A 20,506-nucleotide genomic window follows, 5' to 3' on the forward strand; every position below is an offset into this window, starting at 1 on the left:
ATGAAAGTGCTCTTTGTCTTTAAGTTTCTGCTGGAATGATTATTTTATGTGACACTGTACATAGCTAAAACATTCATGGTTATAGACATATCTGGACCTCTCTGAAATAATAATTTTGCAGGCATACAATTTACTGCAATCAAATAGAGGAGGCTAATTCAAAATAACCACCTAACTATCAAATCGATGAGCAAATTGTGTTAAATCAAGAATTGATTTGAAATTGAATCATGAATCCAAGAATCAAAATCAAATCAAAATGTGAGATTACTGACAATTCCTACCTCTAATGCATGATTCATACACAATTGGTTCCTTTCGAATTCAGACACATGGGTTGATAGCTCCTTGTCAGTGTAAACACAATCTTGACATATAATATATACGTATAAAAATACACAAAACATTTAGATTTCTCATACAACCTATTAAGACAAACTTCAGGGTTTTGCTAGGATGATCTAATGTAGCTTTGCCATCCTCATTCAGATGCATGCCATATGGTGAGGCCACAGCTTTGACACCCCTTGCATAATTCTGTAATTCATATCATTGCAGACGGCCAATGACATGAAAAAATAAATTTGATTTTTGGTCACAATTCTGGTTTACTTGGACTACACTGAGGTCTCAAACGGCACATAAATGCGCGTAATTTCACCATTTAAGTTATTTTTTTCCAAAAGTAATATCACTCACAGTTGAGGTACCTTACACCACAAGAATTAAGTGCTGTTGGTAAATAGGACAATTAATATCCATTGCGTTAGAATGGAAAACATGCAAATGTATGACTCAGCACCAAATGCTATAATCAGTTAGACTTCCATTGCTCCTCCAATCCTCTAGATTATTTTTGTGTAGTGTCACCTGAAAGAGAGGACGAGCAAAATATGTCTCTGCTGTATATACTGTAACTGGGCAGCACTTTATTGAAAATGTCTTTAAAAGTACCTGGTATGCAGCTGCTCATGAAGCAAGTTGAAACACATCCTAAGTGTGCTCATTTTGGTAGAACAAGCTCAGGGGGAATGTGGGAAGAGTTCCCTTTGGGAAGGAAGGCATAGATCTTTAGGATTTTGCAGGGTTGAGGGACTCAAGGCCATGTTTCTGAAAGGCTTGTCTGTCTGTCTCAAGACCCTTGAGAACAATGAGCTTGGTTGACATTGGGGATAAATTGTTGTTAAAATAGAGTTCTGACCAGTCTCCTTCCCTTGGCCTTGATTCGTGGAAAAGTGGCGCTGGTCTCTGTGCTGATTGGCTGTAAGCCAAGTGGGGTGTTCCCGCCTTGCCTCCTCAACAGGAAGTCGACGCTAGATGAGGTCATGGCATAGAAGACATTTCCTGTGGCGGGGATGGCCAACTCTACAGCCAAAGAAAAAATAAACACATAGTATTCAAGTTAACCAAATGCTGTGATGAAAATACCATCGCTATTCTATATGATTCATTCTAGCAAGTAAAATGATCTAATTCCATTGCTTTGGGTAACGTCAGCACCTTTTCTATCAGGTAGAAGTTGGATTAGCTCATATCTGGATGACTCTTTGGGGTCCTGATTGTGCTTTTCTAAGGCAGAACTGATCACAGTGGGGGTCTTGTCATTGCTTGTCACCTGAGGAAATAGAAGAGAATGACAATGAGACACCAGATAGCTTGACTCGCACTAATGATATCCTGGGTACATTTTATCCTGGGGATTTTGTCCATCATTATGGGATGCAGGCAGACAAGATTAAAATGCTGCTCACTGCTCAAATGGTCAAATGGGACAATAAAGTACATCAAATCAAATGGAAAAAAATAAGAAAATAACTCATTTCATTGAGAGAGAAAACAAGACACAAACAAAACAAGAAACTCCTCCGCCAGGTCAATGTTCGGAATTCACCAATCAGAATGGAATATAAAAAAATCTGACTGATCCGTCTTGATCATTTTATATAGAGATAATGTGTACCATAACATATTTACGTGAAATTCCTGCGTGCAACTCCTGGTGGTGCTATAATAGGCAATGTTAAAAGAGTGTCATTTGTTCCTCAACGTAGTGCGAATGTGTGTGCAAAGTTTCACCTCAATCGGATGCTGCGATTCGCGGCATTTTGTTCAAAACGGACACTCCTGCAAACTTTAGATGTCAATCTTCCAGGATGGAATATGAAAAGTCAAACACATCCGTCTTGATCAAATGACTATAGAGATCATTTGTACCGATTTGCATGAAATTTGAATAAAATCTGAAGGAGTAATATAAAAAAAGGTTTTACTGTACATAGTTTTACACAGACAGGAGCAGTTATAGGTAAAACACAAATCAGCTGCTCTTGCATCTAGGGAGTGTGTGTGGCTATGTGCACAGTTTCGTTGCGATCAAGACAACAGTGCCGGAGGTTAGCTATTCACAGACAGACAGACAGACGGACAGGGCTCAAAACATAGTCTCGACCATGCCTTCAGCCTCGCGGAGACAATGATCCTGGTGTAGTACCAGTATGCTGCGATACAAGTTGCCATCTTGCAAGTCCATCCGTATCCTGATGATTCGCATATCTGGCCCTGACCCTTGGGTGTTATAGGAGGGATTGTTGCCACAGGAGACGGATCGACGGTGTGATTTGACGGGAGTGGATGGAGTCAACTTGACAGGAGTGGTGTCATTGGTTGGAGGGGAGGAATCAACATCCAGACAGGACACAGAGGGAGACTTCATATGCTGGAATGAACAAACAAAGAAATAATAGTAAGGAGGCCATTTGAGGACATGAATGCTTTCTGGTATGAGAAGACAATTATATTATCATGTGAGGCACTGAGGCTGTTGCACAGTGGGTGCAAGAAAATAGATGTAACAAAACATGTTTTCCCCCTAAACGTCTCCTATGTAGATCTTTGTATGAGTGCAGATCTGGGTCAAGTAATATTTGCAAGTCTTTTTCATGTTCCGTCAACATGAAAAAGCATGAATCAGAATTAAACTCAAATTAGTGTATTTCTCTGACATTTCTTTTGCCATCATCCAAGTTGTAGTGATGAGCTAGATTCATACATCTGCTACTTCTAGCAAGTAAAGGCAAATACTGAGAATTATTTCTGAGGTCTGTACAAAATAAATGATGAATATTAGATCACTTTTGCTATTACACTTACCCTAGCAAGTTTGGAAAGTAGGTTGTTGACAGGGGAGGGGAAGTCAAAAAGGCTATCACTGTCACAAGTGAGGCTTGTCCGCGAAGTGCTCAAACTGTCCACACATAGAATGACATAAATACATTAAAGGGCTGTCCACACCAAGAGAAAATACACACACAAAAAATATAACGATAATGATGTGAGCATCCACACTGAAGAACAGCAATGCTCTGTAAACATGTCGAGCTGTGATAAATGTGACATGCTGTAAATTCGGATGGATTTTGATTCGCTATCAGTGTTTCTATCATTCATCAAATCGTTCTGAAAGTGATCCCAACAATATCATTCCTCAGTCACCATCATCGTTATCGTAATTGATGACCTTTAATTCACATGATAAACACAAACGTCTGACAGATATTGTATTTTCATTGTAAATGGATGATTATTTTGCAACTTCTCAATGTACTGTTTGTTCATATACAGTATACTTACTCTGGGCATTGTGTAATAATCACTGTTGGGTGGCTTCTAGGGCTAGGCTCACTCATTTCAATTGCATTAGACAGTCTGTAACTGCAATAGACATCATCCAACATGTCAGTCAGTCTCAATAAGATCATTATAATATGTTATAGAAATGTTATAATACCTGTGCTGAAATATCAGCCATTTACCTCTCCTCCTCTGTTAACACAGGTACACTTTGATACCAGTGAACAAAGGTCGCATCAGAGTTGAAAACACAGTTTTTACAGGAAGACTGCAGGAGCCGTATTTGAGCTAAAACCTCAAATTCCTGTCAACAGAGAACAGTATCGCCGTAAGCCTCATAACAGCGTATCACCTTACCACCAGTATCACTTCAGTTTCTTAATACCTCACAGAACACAAACACCAGTGCAGAGTGCCTCTCAGTTTTTAACAAGTACAACAGATGGTACAGTAATCAACTTTTGACCCTTCAAACTGAGTAGGGTTAAAAACCATTGCAACACATTTTACCAGAATCACCTTAACTTTCAGAACAAAACAAAGCACCAGTGTTTTGTGATTAAATATTATCTCACAGGTTTTATGGATTATAGACTCTTAATATTTTACATAAAATTAAAATGCATCAGATCAGGCTCTGGGCCCTGAGAACCAGGGGTCAAGAACAACTTACCCGCCTCCTTTTGTCAAAGTTGATGTAGCCGTTCTGGAAAAGGGAGGGACAGGATGTGTCACCACTGCAACTTGATGTTCACTTGCATAATCAGTTAAGTAATGGACATTGGCTCTATGACTTGGCTACTATTGATAGATACACAAGAGGAACTCACTTCTAGTGTGTCTTTGACTGCCGTGTCGAGCATGGTGAGGTCTGTGAGGAAGATTCCAAGGTAGGGCACTGTGCCTTGGGCACTTGACTGTGGGCAAAAAGGTACAGGTAGTATTTTATCAGCCACCAAGCTGGCTACAGGGTTTCCCACAGACATCTAAAAGGGCCTGCCCCACACAGTCAGTTCATACTAGTCATTTGCTTTGTCATTTGTCCTAGCCCCAGGGCTTATTCACACACACCACTTACCAGTGTATGACGTCTGTTGTTCATCCTACTGTCCACGTTGGCAAACTTCGAGGAACCCTCCTAAAAAACACGAGCGAATGAGACACTAATTTGGTCAAGATACTAAGCAATATAACAAAAACAAAAGAAAGAGCTAAGAGCAAAGAACAACTATTTAGTATTCATCTAAAAAATAGTAGTATTTGTAACCTTTTCCAGACAAACTGAAAGATTGAGGGAAGTTGTTTGTTTTTTGGAAAATCAAAGCCTCTATCCACACTTTTCCTGGGCTGTGTGTGCTCCAGTTCCTGTCGATCTGATCCAATGAAAGCCAATGAAAGTGGTCAGATGACCAATGATATCCAATGAAATCAACAGGAACTGGATCACACACAGCCCAGGAAAAGTGTGGATAGAAGGCAATGATGCTTTTCAGACTTCAAAGCACCAAGGAAAGGAAAGTTTTCCAAATGAAAGCCCTGGGCATGTGTTTTGATTAATTCCCCAGATGGTCTATGTGGAGAAAATTATAGCTAATGCAAAGGTATTGATGCCTGTGCTGCAGTATTATAGAGAGTCAAAACATAGCTAATCCTGCAAATGTCTCTAGCTGTCTCTCTCACAATGTACCCTAAATACAAAGTCGAGATGGATGCCTTACAAAGTAGAGTGCCAGTGTTGACAGAATAAAGTGATCACACCCAGCTAGATTGAGACTAGGCACTTCACAACTGAACATTGTAGTACTGATTTGAGGATTTGGGTTATTCAATTTGGATTTGGATTATGCAAATCTACCATTCATTTTTTATTAAAAATATATAGCTTACAGTTGCCAGGCCAGTCCGTCTTCAACTCAACTGATTGGACAGAGGCAGCAACTTTCTCGAGCATTTATCTGCTTCAAATATACTTTTTCCTCTATTGAAGGCACACTGGCGCATATACATTGATATTTTTGTGCCAGTTTTAAGTAACCTAATTTCAACAGAAAATTCTTGCAACAACGCTGAACACTAACAATACTACATACTTGGAGCTGTTCAGCACAGTTACCATTTTGTCACTATTGATAACTGAGCAGTCCAACATCTAGCTCAAGGTCAACATTTAAACAGTAGCTTTTGTAATTCACAAAATTGTAAAACATAGAGCATGTCGGGTTAGTATTTTAACCAGCAACACAGACATCTCAGAACCCAGTCCACAGTCTGTATTAGTAACAATCACACCCGTGTGAAGTGAGGGGCACTCATATATTAAAGTCTAGCTCATGTTGCTATGATTAGGTCATGTCATTTAATTTTCCCTTCATTGTCAATGGCATTTTTAAAACAAACATTGAACTAAAAACAAACATTAAACCTGTATACAGTATAGGGAGGACCTAGCGCCCCTCAAAAATGAATGGTCGAACTTATTATGTTAGTATGGAAACCATGTGGATTCTCAAATAGGACAAATCTATGTGAATTATGGGATGCTGATGTTCTCTGATGTCTCATTGAGTGTCTCCATGGCAACTACTCACCTCCTTCAGTAGTTCCCTGCTTTGTGCGTAGTTGTCCTTCTCTGAAAATATGTCTGACAGCTCCTCATATCGTTTCACGGCTTCCCTGTCAGGAATCACATTACATTCACACATAATGTAAGTTATGTAACACATCATTATTTGGGGTGCTTGTACTTATTCTCTACTCACACACAAATAAGACTGTACTCAACGGTGGGTGCATGTCATCGGCAAATAAGGTGACAAACAATGTTTAAATGCGACCAAAGTGAGATGCCAGCACATGATTGTGTTCCCGTGTTTGAGGTTTTAAAGTCAAATATATACCATGACTTATAAACATAAAGTGTTTTGCCCCCGGCCCACAGGTTGAGTGGCTGGCGGCTGCAGTTTGCACACACCTGTCAGTCTCCTGCCAAGTCCTGCGTAGTCTGTGTATGGGATTACTCTGCAGAGCGGACACAATGGCATAGAGGGACGAGAAGTTCTTCCTGGCTCTGCACTCCTTTTGAAAACACAAGTGTACACATTACAGGACAGTACATGCGAGTGCATGCCAAGTAAACACACATGCATGCAAGCGTGTGAGTTTCATGTTTGCGTCTCACATGCGCATGCACACACGCACACACACACACGCACGCACGCACGCACGCACGCACGCACGCACGCACGCACACACACACACACACACACACACACACACACACACAGTAACAGAACACCAGTGTGCATGCGTTTGTATAGTATTGAGTTTCGCTGTCCGATAGGCTGAATAATGCATTCACTACAAGAGGCTTCTCCTATAAGGGACAGGGTGAGCTTAGGTCGGTATTTTACTATGCCGCAGAAAGCGGAGCGTACTACACTATTCAAGAGTATAGCTTGATAACTCTCCCAGGGAAAGAGAGGTAAGGAAAGGAGTAAGCTTGTTAAAAATGTGTGTGCGTGTGCGTGTGTGTGTGTGTGTGTGTGTGTGTGTGTGTGTGTGCGTGCGTGCGTGTGAGGGGGGGGTAATTTACGTAATTTGTCATATGCTTTGTTGGTTGTTCAGGTGGTCATGAGACAAAGTTTTAAGCCTAAGAGATCTGTGTGTTGCAGTGTTAAAATGTTAGGGTGTTTTGTACAGTAAATCCTATTAGTGGGGCCGGGATCCAGTGTTAGGTAAACCAGATTAACTCGGTTTGCCTACAATACATGTTCATGTTACACATTCACCATGAACATGACATGAGCTGGAATCGGATTGATACACTGTAAGTTCCATGACAATTAGCTATTCCACAAAAATAAAACCTCACACTCACTATTATCATCCCACCACGATAACAATACAGGATAACCATAAGGAATATATTTACAACACACCCAGTGTGCATTTAGATTACTGACCTCTGCCACACCGATCCATTTCTCCAGGAGCCGGGCTCTCTGCTGGCTACGTAGGCTTGTGGGCCAAAGGCAGGACGCCAGAACTGCGTTGGCCAACTTGTTGAACTGACGTATGGTGGCCCGGACAGACCAACAAACCCCCTCCCTGCCTTTCTTATCCCTCTGAGACCAAAGGGAGCCGAGACAGTGATACGGGACCAACCTCACAAACAGTTCCTGAGAGGGAGATTTATTTTATTTTTATTTATTTTCAAACCTGATTTACAACAACACATATCATCTTAGCATCTATTATGTAATGTAGTGTTTCTTAAACCTTTTCATGTCAAGAACCCCCAAATGAATATGTAATTGTCCACAGACCCTCATCTGAATATATTATGTGACAGAGTTGTGAGCTTGTAGATCAAAAAGTAGCAGATCTACAAGCTCACAATGCATGTCGTAATGAGCTGTGAGCTTGCAGATCTGCTATTATCATTGAATGTCCAGAACAGGGACGTTTGGGTTAAAACGGTGAATCTCACTGTCTCTATCTTGGTGAGCTGCTCAGCAATCAGCGCAGCGGGGAATCCAAGGACCTTGGTGGGGTCAAACGTAGAGGAATTGGAAGGAGCGCTGGTGGAGATTGGTTGCCCTGCAAGAAAAGAGACTACTCAGTAAAAGCGTATGGATAATAAAATGCCACAATGGACAGAAAATCCTGTCTGAGTGAGCTTCAGCTTCTTAAAGACGGGGTGCAATGGCTTTTTGGGAATTTTATTCAGACGTTTCAGTATATAACGGAAGGCTGTGTGCTTCTGAAACAATCAGAGTATCGCATCCTTTCAGGCTATGGGTCGTAGTTCCGCAACGCTTGGAGTTGTTTATTTACAAACTTCTGAAGTCAGATACAGAGCATGCAGCTATGTGGCTTATTTCTAACTTATAATGTTTTCAGATACATATTTTAGCGCGTTGATTGAGTTTAAAATTAGTAATACACTGTCTGGATGTCATCTTGAATGAAATTAAGTTCATGTAAGTTCTGTAATCAACATCAGCTGTATTTGTAGGAATGTGCAGCAATGGGAATCAAACAGGTGAATGAAATCAAGCTACACGTCATCACGCAACATGTTTTCGTTCAAAGGAAGTTATTAAAATTGGATTTTTATGGACAAGAAATTGTGAAAAACATATTTTTCATTTCACTACATCCTTTTTAAAACCAAAGAATATCACTAATAGGATGTAGTATCGCATGACCAGACTATTGCCTCTCACAATTTTCAAATGATGATTGTGGAATAGTTGTAGTATGTAAGATGTATGTAAGACTATGTAAGATGATACATTTTAATTACACATTTGTAACCAATTTACCAATTGTAAAAAAGAAAAAGAAAATCCTCCTCATATTATAATTGATACAAAAATATGAATTAACAAACAAGGTCAAGAAAAAAGAAAAAAAGATGACCTCTATGTGACTCTGAAAGCAGGGCCTTCTCACTGAGCTCCTCGGCTATCCTGAGCAGGCGAGCGCAGAGGTCAGCCCCTGACGAGGAGTCCTGGGGCAGGAGGGGAGCAAGTCGCAGCAGGCGAGAAGGCTCCCCGAGTGTATGGAAGTCTTCAGGGTACTCTGAGAGCCACGAGCTGAACACTGTACACACCGCTCTGCTTAGACACAGGTTCAAGGAGAACCAAGGGATGAGAAGATTATAAACAAAAGAGACTAAACATGGTGCTGATTAGTAGTGTAGTAGTAGTGTTTATCCATCTAGGAATAAAGGAACATGTATTTGTCTCTTGCCTCTGTACAGTGAGTCAGTGGCTATGATTCGATGGTATGATAACGATGGTGATCTGGGCATTTCATGCATTAATACAAGTACAGTACAATACATGCACACAGTCGCACACACGCGCGCGCGCACACACACACACACACACACACACACACACACACACACACACACACACACACACACACACACACACACACACACACTGCCCCAAAGATCCCTGCACGACATGTGATATCATCTCTGTCTGTCAGAAACCTTGTATCTCCATATTTTGTATTGATTCATATTTTTCCGATTACATATACTTTTTGGTCATCCTTTACCCAAAATAGGTAGCCTAGAAACCAGACCAATCTGCTACAGAAGTGATATTAGTCTGGCCATGCCAAGTTGAAAGTGGTTTAGCCTGGTATGTGGGATTTGTAAATATTTAACCAATGAAAATGAAGAAGAGCTAAATATTAACTACTTTTCATTTCCTGAACAGTAAAGGTTATGGACATATAAGGTTCCTGCCCAACAGCAAAAATATGTTGTATCTGTATTTTCAAAGGCTCACTTGTTGAAAGATTGTCTTGTCTGGCTCTGTGCGTTATCCCCTGGAGGGTTCTCCAATCTACCAACAAGAAATAAAAAGAGAGAACACAATTTGGAGAAAATATTTGGAGCAAATAGATTGATTTGAAAGCGTCGGTTATACTACTATGTCATAAGAAGTATAAAGTATTTATCCCCCTGTTTTTGTCAAAGTTCTGCAGAAAACATCTTTGGGGAAACATGACAAAATATTTTGTCTGGATTCTAACTTTTCACACTCCTTTGGGAATACTTTCCAAACCATTGCTTCAAAATACTTCTTTCACTCTTCAAGTTAGACTGTTTGACAGAACTAAAGGCTTTATTAGCATTTAAAGCAAGGATTTCATGTTGTTAAACAATACAGTATTTCTAATATAAATATGTACAAAGTTAGTAAGTTACTTAATTATCAGCTAAATCAACTTTGCTAATTTGCTCGGAACTGTTGATTGTAGTATTAAGACCATCACAGGTACAACTTGTGGAAGCTCACCACCTCTTTGAGGGAAGTTCACAAACTTCACATGCTTTATGTAGTAAAATGATGGCCCAATTTTATTGCACTGTTAATAAGTCTGAAGAACAGCCTGAGTTTGAAACGTCCCTATTGGTTCATGTACCAATAAAGTGCCATTTAGAAGCTACAGTGTGTGGACAATTTTTATGATTTTTTATTGTCTTCTTTTGGTCCAGCATCTTGGATGTGCACATCTACTTTACATATAGTTTACTGTTATTAAATCTGTCCTAACCATTGAACTGTATAACGCTGTAGCCTGATTTGGTCAGGTTAAACATTCTATTCTTAGTAAAACAGACCTGAGTTGACTCTGTACTGTACTTAATCTACACCAAATCTCTTAGCCGAAAATAGCCGATCTACAAGCAACCCTCAGAATATGGATTCAAGTGGTTAAAATTGTGTAATAGAAACCGACTGAGTAGTTGCGAAAGAAGCCGGAAAAGTAAACTGATAAATGACAGACAAGACAAATAAAACTGACAAGAAAAAATAACAACCCTGATACTCTGTTGACACGGACAAAACATGAATTAGACCGAACCGGACAGGCATAGTTTACCGGAATCTTTAACCACTTGAAGGTCAGAATTCCTATTCTATGGGGAACATTCCCCCAAAATAGCATATCTACAAGCTCACAACACGTCACAACGTGTTTTTACTGTAGTTTTGGTAGCTTTCGCAGTTTGTTTTGGTAGCACAAAAATGTAACAGTCTACCAAAACAAACAGTGAAAACACCAAAATACAGCGAGAGGGCAATGTGTTTCTGCAGGAAAACACCACCACAGCTGATAACTGCTGGTATATATCTTGTCTTGTTAGGTAAACACAGGGAAAGGTGACATGCTTTGCCTTTAATTTGATGTAAAAGAAATTAACGCTGCAAACAAGTCAAACTTATCCTTTGGGGGGGGAAATAAATAAATGTGGGCATAATATAACTAGCTACCTGTCACTGAGGATGTCCAGCACTCTCTTGGTGGTAGTGAAAGAGCGATACGTGGATAGGAAGATGGTCATGAAGGTGGTGTCTCCCATGGAGAAGGAGTGGAGCAGATGGCGCACCAGTTTCTCCTCTGTCCCTGCTTTCACACTCTGGGAACGAGAGGTCGCAGACTGGAGGGGGGAGAGAGAGAGAGAGAGAGAGAGAGAGAGAGAGAGAGAGAGAGAGAGAGAGAGAGAGAGAGAGAGAGAGAGATAGAAGATAAATGTCCACCATTCATCGCCATCTGTCCATCAGGAAATCTATCCATCAATCAGTCTGTTTATCTGTGTGTCTGTCTACCAACCTAGTATCTACATACCTATACTGTAACTACCTGCCTGCCCATGCTTTTCTATCTGTTTATTTCTCTCTCTCTCTCTCTCTCTCTCTCTCTCTTTCCCACTCTCCCCTTATCTGCCTGTCTGTCTAGCTATATCAGCTAGTGTTGTTGTCAGTGTCATATATCCCGGTCAGTCATGGGTGAATTGATTCTTAAGGGCCATAGTTACCATTGGACTGGTGGGGACCCCATGCTGTGGTCTGACCACCACGGTGTAGATGATTCCATCCTCCTCTTCCTCCACCACAGTGGACTGAGCATGAAAGAAAAACATGGTAAGTTGTTCACTTATTGATTGATTGATTGATTGAAATATTTATTAACAGTTTGCAGAATTACAGTACATTTCAAGCACAAACTCAATACAAAGACTGTTAACTGCGAGTGGACGACCCAATTAATCATTACACTTGTTTACAAGAGGGTCCACCTTGTTCAATTCATCAAAACATTTAGAGACGTACAAATATACACTTCTATATAGTCAAAGAACAGAACAGGAATTCATCATAAAGGAGGTAAAAAGTGCAATACTGCACGGTATTATATTGAGTCTTAATCTAACTTGGAGATTGTACAAGTAGAACCAAATAGGTCCTTGTGGGTACACGCTCAGAGTAACATTATGGGATTTACTGTGTCAACCAATATACTGAAAACATTAGTTTGATATTACTGTGTATAAAATGAATGTGCTATGTGTGAAAAGGGAAGCAATTCAAATCGCTTCAGATTGATTTGTGTCTTAATAATGTATCTTGGTTAGTGATTCTGGCAAAGTGGATTTTCCCTCAGAGGCGTATCTACAATAAGGCGAGGGCAGACGTCCGCCTGTCCAAATCCATTTCTGGCCTGGCCAAAATCCATACAACGAGAAAAGAGAGACTATAGTGGACAGCTGATTGGCCGTTGCGGTAGAGCGCGACCCTCAATCACCCATTGGAATGTAAATGCAGGCCTTTCAGCCTTTGTATCCTACTCTGGCAGGTATATCTCTTTGAAAACCTTTAGTGCTACGATTGTGCGTGGGGAGACGACAATTTTGCCTGTCCAAAATGTCATTCTTGCCTGTCCAAAATGTCATTCTTGCCTGCCCAAAATGTAATTCCTGGAAACGCCACTGTTTCCACTAATGCTAATACACTAATGCTAATACACGTTTATTTCTCTGTACTAGTATCTCACACCAGTATCAGTACTGGTGCATCCCTAGCCTCAGTACATGTTCCACTTGGTAACTGAGTTGTCCTTACTAGGTCCAGAGGACAGTACCATGTAGTCTTCATCGGTGATGGTTCCACCTGAGGAAATAGAAACATAGCGTTTTTATAAAGGGTAAATCACACACCTCTCTCTTTAGGTTCAGTGATAAAGCACTGTACAGGTGTTCTGGTATGTTGACACGCTATACTTGACATAACTGCAGAGTCTGCTGACCATTTTCCAAAGCATGCATACCGTGGCTTGTTTGATTTTCGAGGTGGGATTCCATTAATTTCAATAATGTATTGCAGATACTTGGAACTTGTTTGAGATACACTTTAAATATCATTGCAGTTACATTTTCTAAATTTATCTCAGTTACTTTATTTATTGTATTGGAATACATTTGAAGCCAGAAAAGTCTATCAGAACATAGTCTTAACAGGAAAATTGTCTGGTTATGTACAGTCAATACCATGATATATACACTATATTTCTTTAGAATATATCACTAAGATATTGCTTAATACAAAACATTGACTCATAGCTTTACACCCACCCAACAGTGTGCATGCTCATAGGAGGTTGATACCTGAAATTCCCCTGTCCTGTCGTGTACAACACATCTCAATGATATAGCAAGGTTAGAAGTTGACAACTGAATCAAATTGCCAAAGCAGCAAAGTGCTCCCACCAACATATCCATTAAGTATGTCAACATTGAGGCTAGTGCCCATAATTAAAACATTAATCAATATCACTTTACACTTCTCCTGACATTGAAACCCATGCAACTGTGATTTTCCACAATGAAAAATGCATGAGCAAAACACAGTGACGTCATCAATAGTGTCTGACATCACCAAGCCCATTCCAGACAGTTTATGCAGAGGAATGCAAATAGTTTGCATGTTTCATGTTAGTTGCATTAGCAACTAATTGGAGAATGATCACAGATAGTAACACACAACATTATATTGTAATGCCGTTTTTAATCAATAATAACTACTTAAACTCATGTGTTGTTTATTTTCTGTCCTTTCCCCTATTCAGTATTCACATAACATACTGTGCATCGTGTGGATCAGAAGGGCAGCTGATAGAAAACATATCTTTTCTCATATGAAGCTCAAAATAAACAACAAACAAGCAGATCATATTGACTAGCGACTACATTTGCTACATAGTATGCAATATCCTAATGACGCCATCTTACCGATTAGCATGAATAAGAATTCACTAGACTGGTTAAATACCATGACAAGAGTTGATAGAAGTTCACCCCTTACAGCAGCCTTCACATGCAATCAAAATGTATCCTACCGACTCGCTCTCTCGTCTCCTATCTCCAAATCTCTACATAGTATTGTATACCGTACTTCAACCAACCTCAACCAGTTATTCTACTCAGTGTCTGTGCTTGCTTCTGCAGTGAATGGGAATTTGTCAGTGGCTCTTTCCCACGAAAAAAAGAAAAAAGAAAGGAAAAAAAATATCCCACAAGTTACCTCCACAACATGTCCAGGCTGGTAGCAATCCCCTAGCTTCCTGGAAATCTTGAGAAGAAACTGGCCAACAGCATCTATCCCACTTCCTGTCATCAGCCTGGTAGTTCTTTTCTTTTTGTGACTATGTTTGTTACACTGCCCGTTGACCTAATTCTGTACTGAATGTTTGTCTGTTTGACTTTGCCGTCTTGTGGCTACAGTATGTCACACAAACACACCTGAAGCAGGAGCTAGGTCCGGCCCCTTTGTGCCTGCATCACCTGGACACACCCATAACACGCACCCATAACACGCACGCACGCACGCACACACACACACACACACACACACACACACACACACACACACACACACACACACACACACACACACACACACACACACTAGTCACTCACACAGATAGGAGGGAAGTCATATGTGGTGACTCATTTACCCCACTATACATAGTCTCTCTCTCTCTTTCTCTATTTCACTCGCACAAACACACACACACACACACGCACGCACGCACGCACACACGCACGCGCTGCGTACACACACACACACACACACGCACGCACGCACGCACGCGCGCGCGCACACACACACACACACACACACACACACACACACACACACACACACACACACTCACACACAGTGACAGAGAGACAATGCCTTGCAGCTATTTCCAGAACAATACCCCCTCTCTTTCTATCTCTCCCCTCTTTTCTGCTTCTTGTCCCTTTGTAGATGACCTTCCTATGCTGGTAAACCAGTTCGACAACGTATCCTCCTATACACAAACAGACCACATGCAAGCAAACTTGTAATTAACCGATTTATAAGCCTGCCCCATCCTTTAATATCAGTTTAACAGTTAATGTCTAACTGTTTAACACAAATGCTTTATATGTCCCATTTTATATAGACTACAAATTAGGCATTATAAACATTGAGTGAACTAATAAAGCCGTTTGTTTGTTTAAGGAGCTAATGACACTGCAGAGGGAAGCCATGTTTGCACACAGGTGGAGACTTTCACAATTGTGTGTGGGAGGAGGATTAGCTTATTAGCATGTTAGCTATCTCATATCCCCTGGCACAGGCAAGTATTTTGTTTTTAGCTTGTGTTAGGTTAGGTTTACACCAACAGAAGTTATGTAAAAGTGTACTCAAATCTGTATTTTATATACTATTAGTTGTCAGAAGCTTCAAGCAGGAACAGAATACTTTTTATTGTCAGGTAGGACTCAAGATTCAAGAGGGTGTATTGGTCACTCAATCATGTATCCTACAAGCAGCAACATGTTGGTGTGGCATGCTCCGCAGACTGTGCCAACAATGACAATGTACAGTACAACAACAACAACATAATAATAATTATTATTATTATAAAAAATATTATTATTATTATTAATAATAATAATAATAATCTAATCAGTTTATCTTTCCTGTGATCTCACATTCACACGGTTGAGACTTACAAACGGATGGACGTGAAAAAATACCATGCCTCCGGCCATCGGCTGTCCGCCGGTAGAAGCATAATAGTGCACAGGTTGTTATAGGTTAGAGTAAAACATTTTAGCAGCAATGGGGAGTGCACAGAATATGCGGTGCCGGGTAGACTAGCTGCTGGTTACAGTATGTAGAATATGCAGACTCTGGGAGTGGGACTTTAAAACTAGATCAATGTAGTTTTAGTCCTGATAGCAGCTGGGCTAAAAAACTATTGCAATGTTGGTCTGTCCATGCGTTCAATATGTTGAACTAACTACTGGCATTGCCATGTAATTCCCTGTGCACCTTCTATTCATGAATCCAAGAGGATACTGCTGTGGGGGGCAAACCCTGTTCTCTACCTCACAGCCAGTGTTGGGTATGCAGTAACAAGTCACTAGTAATATATTACTGTAATAGTATTACTTTGCCCAGTAACGAGTAGTGTAAGGTATTTCTCTGCCAAAACAGTAATATTATACCTATTCACTTATTCCTATACAGGTGTATTGAATCCCTCATCAACTACTACTGCATACTCACTAGAACATGCATTGATGTCGCATTCCAATCTGGGTCAGAGAAAGCTTTTTGATGTAGAATCATTTGCCAAACAATCTGCAATTTGTAGTTCAGCTACAGTACCTCAAAGGGCAGAAGATAAGGATCATGATCTAGGCTACTGTACTGCGGGTTAAGGGCTCTTCCGTGAGAAAAATCATGATAAGAGAATTTCCAACCATCGTCTACTTTCGTCCACTGTGAACGTGATCCAACAAAAAGAAAATCCAAGAAGATAATTCCTTATACCTTTCCACACTTGCACCATTGTGGACAAGTTTAACCATTGATTTGTTTATGTTCCCCGCAACAAATGGAACTTCTTTCATGACTCAATGCTTTCCTTTTCTTCATAATTCCATTCCATCCACAGCCCCCAATACAGGAAGTACATAATAAGTGGAGACAAACACAGGAAGCAGGACGTGCTGTCGTGTTGCGATGCTATTTTTCTTCCCCTCTCCTTCCATCACAACTCACAGCCATGCCTTTCCTGAATGTGCACTTTGACTAGTGGAGGGCACGAGAAAACATAGCAGGACATAGCCCCATCATTGCCCCTGTCTTAAGAGTAAATGTTGCTGCTTTTATCCAAAGTACTTCACAATGTGCATTACATTTAACCATTCACGCACGCATGCACGCACGCACGCAGTACGCACGCACACGCACACACACACACACACACACACACACACACACACACACACACACACATACATGGTGGCAAAGGCAACCATGAGATGTACCATCTTGCTCATTGGTGTCTTGTTGCAAGGATACGCTAAGTGGGCTGCCGTAGATCAAACCAGGAACCTTCAGATTCCCAATCGGCCACTCTGCCTCCTGAGCCGTTGCCGTCCCTTCTTTACACCGTTTTCAATTCCACTTTCGCCACCAGACTGTTGCAAACAACAACTCTTTTCAGTCCCCGACTCCCCTTCCTTTTATGTAAGCCCATATGTCGTCATACTTCCAAGACATAGCAAACCTTGGAACAAACAATTATGCATTCACCCAGCTGAACCCATCATTGTTTTCAATCTTACACAAGTCTAACCTCCGAATGAGGGTCATAAATGAAAGATGCCCATTGTTTTTTTGTTTTGTTTTTAGTTCCTTAACCCTACAGCTTCCTTCCTATCTTTCTCTTGGCTCTTCTCACACATTATATATGTACCAAATAATTCATGCCCCCTATTTACCCTCTGTCAAGTAAGAACATGTGGTGTTCTGTTCTAGAGGAAAGTTCTACAATATACTGTAGGAAACAATACTGTATGAATCTTAAATTCAATCAAACCAAACTGTCAAGGTTTGGTGTTTAGTGCATTACCGATTACAGATAATGTATGCCCTCGTGGTAATGTAATTATGTAAAGCTTGAGTTATACTTGGTTGCACATCATGTCACAGTGCAAAAAAGTTGCACTGTGACACAGGGACACACTATGAGCTTGCAGATCTGTATTTACGGTGTACAACACCATCGTGTATCGTAGCCGATATTTTATCTGTTGTTGATAAGCATGCATTTTGCGTTGACTATGTTGGTGTGTTGGTTATCTGCAGTCTACCAAGCTGTAAATAAATACTGTATTTATTGCATTGACGATGTATTTGTTTCCTGGCACAAAAGGGAGAATAAAAAATAACGAAAACTAATTAAACATATATCGCCATTAGTATCGGCTATCTGCTAAATTGTTATTCTAAACATTGGTATCTGCCAATATATTCTATATTATCGGTGCATCTCTAATTTGATGTATTACCATGTTTTTTGTTTTTGCATACTGTATGCCTAAATTGTAAATTGTAGGACTGTGTCTCTCACTGTCTGACAATAAACTATTCGTATTATGACAAAGTATAACTATTATGACAAAGTATAACGTTTCCCCTCATTAAATAATCAACAAGTTGCTGTATTGGATTCCGCCTGACAGACAGTCATTGGGGATTGCCTATGATACGGTATACTGTGTGCACTGTGGCCAGGGGAGCAGGTGTTCAAATAATCGACCTGCTGACCAGCATGTATATTATTTACCATGAGGCCCAATAGTTATTATGTGGTCTGAGCAAGAAGGAAGTCAGCTCAGCTTGAATGTTGAGTCAATGCAATGTCTTTTTTTAGCCTCCAGGGAGTTTCTTGAAGCTGTGTGTCAAAAACCAAAGTCAAAAAGCAGATCATGCGCAATTGTTGTCAAGTGAGAGCAAAGGGCCAAAAGTTGTGTGTGTTGAAGATGCATCAGCTCAGTGAAAATGTGTGTGATTAGTGTGGACAGAATGGAGGATTAAAGTCCAGAAGTAAAAGCATTAAAGAATTAAAAAAATAATTGATCACCTCGAAACATAACATGGTTTGGCTCAAAACGACTAACCTTCATGAAAGTTCTGGAGACATACATTTATCCAGCACTCATATACAGTATGCAAGGGATAATGTATGACGTGGCGGTAGTTGTTGAGAAATAATGACCGACAGGATGTTTAAACACAGAGACAAAGGAGGAGGAAGGAATATCCCGCTTATTACATGGCTACATTATTAATAAATTAATACATTGACCCAAAAGTAACAACAAAACGAGGTATTTACTTGCTTACGGTAATGAAAGTATTCCATAAGTGTCGTGCTGGCCGTCTGACCAGCTGCAGCACAGTCGCCTCGGAAAACAAGGAAGTGAGTGTTGCTCAAATAGAATACATTTTGGTGTCACACTGCATTGTCTATTTCTCGCTTCAAATGTTTTCAAAATCATTCTTGAGAGCAACGTTTTGTAATTGACATTGTTTGTATATTGGATGTTGGATACAGAGCAAAATCCAAGCAGAGCAGCAGGTGCTCTGATGCTCATTATCAAGAAATAACACACTGCTGAATTCAGCGATTGACCAATCAGACTCAAGCATTCAACAAAGCTATAACAAGTTGCTATAACAATTACAACTTATTACCAAAGCACATGCAGCCTTTTCCTTATGGTTTGTGGATCGGTCTTGATATCGGAAGGTCGCTAGTTCATATCCCCGGACCGGCACGTTAAAATTACCACCGCTGAAGTGCCCTTGGACAAGGCATTGAACCCCTACCATGAAATGTTCTATGAGCAGGGCCTGGCTGTAAACAAGTTCTTGAGCTTAGTCCAGTTACCCTGGGTAAACATAGTACCTTTCCTTTCCTTTTGGAACAACAGCAGTTGACATCATGCTTTGGTGGTGACTACACCATTCTTCTTCCTTACCCTTTCAGTCAACTAGTATGCCCCTGGGGTTTGATGAAATCCAACCAACCACATCTGCTGTTTACTCAAGAAACTGGAAGTTATGCCCTGTTTCTACACAAGGAAGCCCCTTCTAATACTTTAATCTGTGTTCAACAGAAACGTGCTATCTTTGCAATGGCCAAATTGTAGCATGAATATATTTGTCCGAATATTGTTATTAGTAAAGTTAATAAAATGTAATTCACAATAATCCTAGTATGCACATACTGAAAATCAAACTGCATAATGTTAAGTGCAATATAAAAACTCACTGGCCATTCATTGTCAATGGCATTCAATGTTTGTGTTAGGACAAACACTCAAAACTGTCCATTCATCCAATGTTTGTGTTAGGACAATGTTTGTGTTTACACAAACCCTCAAAGTTGGACATAGGGCTGGCTAGCGCCCCTCAAAAAGAAACAAAGATAAAGTGCCCCTCGGGGGACACAGGTCTCCACCAGAGCAGGTCAGGTTGTGGCCTCCTGGTGGTGCTATAATAGGCCAATGTGAAAAGGGTGCCATTTCGTCTTACTCCTTGGATGGGAATTGGATGATTTGAGGCATTTTGTTCCAAAAATGTATTTTGCAAAAATCCACCTTTTGGTGGCGCTATAACAGGCCAATGTGAAAAGTGTGGGATATATTCCTCAGCCTAGTAGGAAAGTC

At 40.4% G+C, this 20,506-nt stretch overlaps 1 protein-coding gene across 4 annotated transcripts in view; it reads right to left on the reverse strand.

Moving 5' to 3' along the window:
- Positions 1-24: 24 nt before the first annotated feature.
- Positions 25-20,506, reverse strand: part of rgl2 (ral guanine nucleotide dissociation stimulator-like 2) — a 23,045-nt gene continuing 2,563 nt past the window's right edge. The window contains exons 1-19 of one of the 4 annotated variants that reach the window (XM_080768661.1): positions 14,523-14,687; positions 13,065-13,112; positions 11,981-12,064; positions 11,436-11,602; positions 9,942-9,998; positions 9,055-9,251; positions 8,120-8,229; positions 7,593-7,808; positions 6,602-6,705; positions 6,219-6,303; positions 4,709-4,768; positions 4,461-4,547; positions 4,304-4,336; positions 3,813-3,934; positions 3,631-3,711; positions 3,151-3,244; positions 2,492-2,716; positions 1,501-1,615; positions 25-1,365 (exon numbers count right to left, since the gene is read on the reverse strand). In XM_080768661.1, the coding sequence (XP_080624787.1) occupies positions 1,184-1,365; positions 1,501-1,615; positions 2,492-2,716; positions 3,151-3,244; positions 3,631-3,711; positions 3,813-3,934; positions 4,304-4,336; positions 4,461-4,547; positions 4,709-4,768; positions 6,219-6,303; positions 6,602-6,705; positions 7,593-7,808; positions 8,120-8,229; positions 9,055-9,251; positions 9,942-9,998; positions 11,436-11,602; positions 11,981-12,064; positions 13,065-13,112; positions 14,523-14,615 (2,160 nt within the window). In that variant the 5' untranslated portion in view covers positions 14,616-14,687 and the 3' untranslated portion in view covers positions 25-1,183. Of the gene's footprint in view, positions 1,366-1,500; positions 1,616-2,491; positions 2,717-3,150; positions 3,245-3,630; positions 3,712-3,812; positions 3,935-4,303; positions 4,337-4,460; positions 4,548-4,708; positions 4,769-6,218; positions 6,304-6,601; positions 6,706-7,592; positions 7,809-8,119; positions 8,230-9,054; positions 9,252-9,941; positions 9,999-11,435; positions 11,603-11,980; positions 12,065-13,064; positions 13,113-14,230; positions 14,321-14,403; positions 14,688-20,506 lie in introns of those variants that run through there. The other 3 variants (XM_080768662.1, XM_080768663.1, XM_080768660.1) reach the window with 3 other exon arrangements.

The sequence above is a fragment of the Protomyctophum bolini genome (genome assembly GCF_963924005.1).
Source record: "Protomyctophum bolini genome assembly, chromosome: 7".
NCBI lineage: Eukaryota > Metazoa > Chordata > Actinopteri > Myctophiformes > Myctophidae > Protomyctophum > Protomyctophum bolini.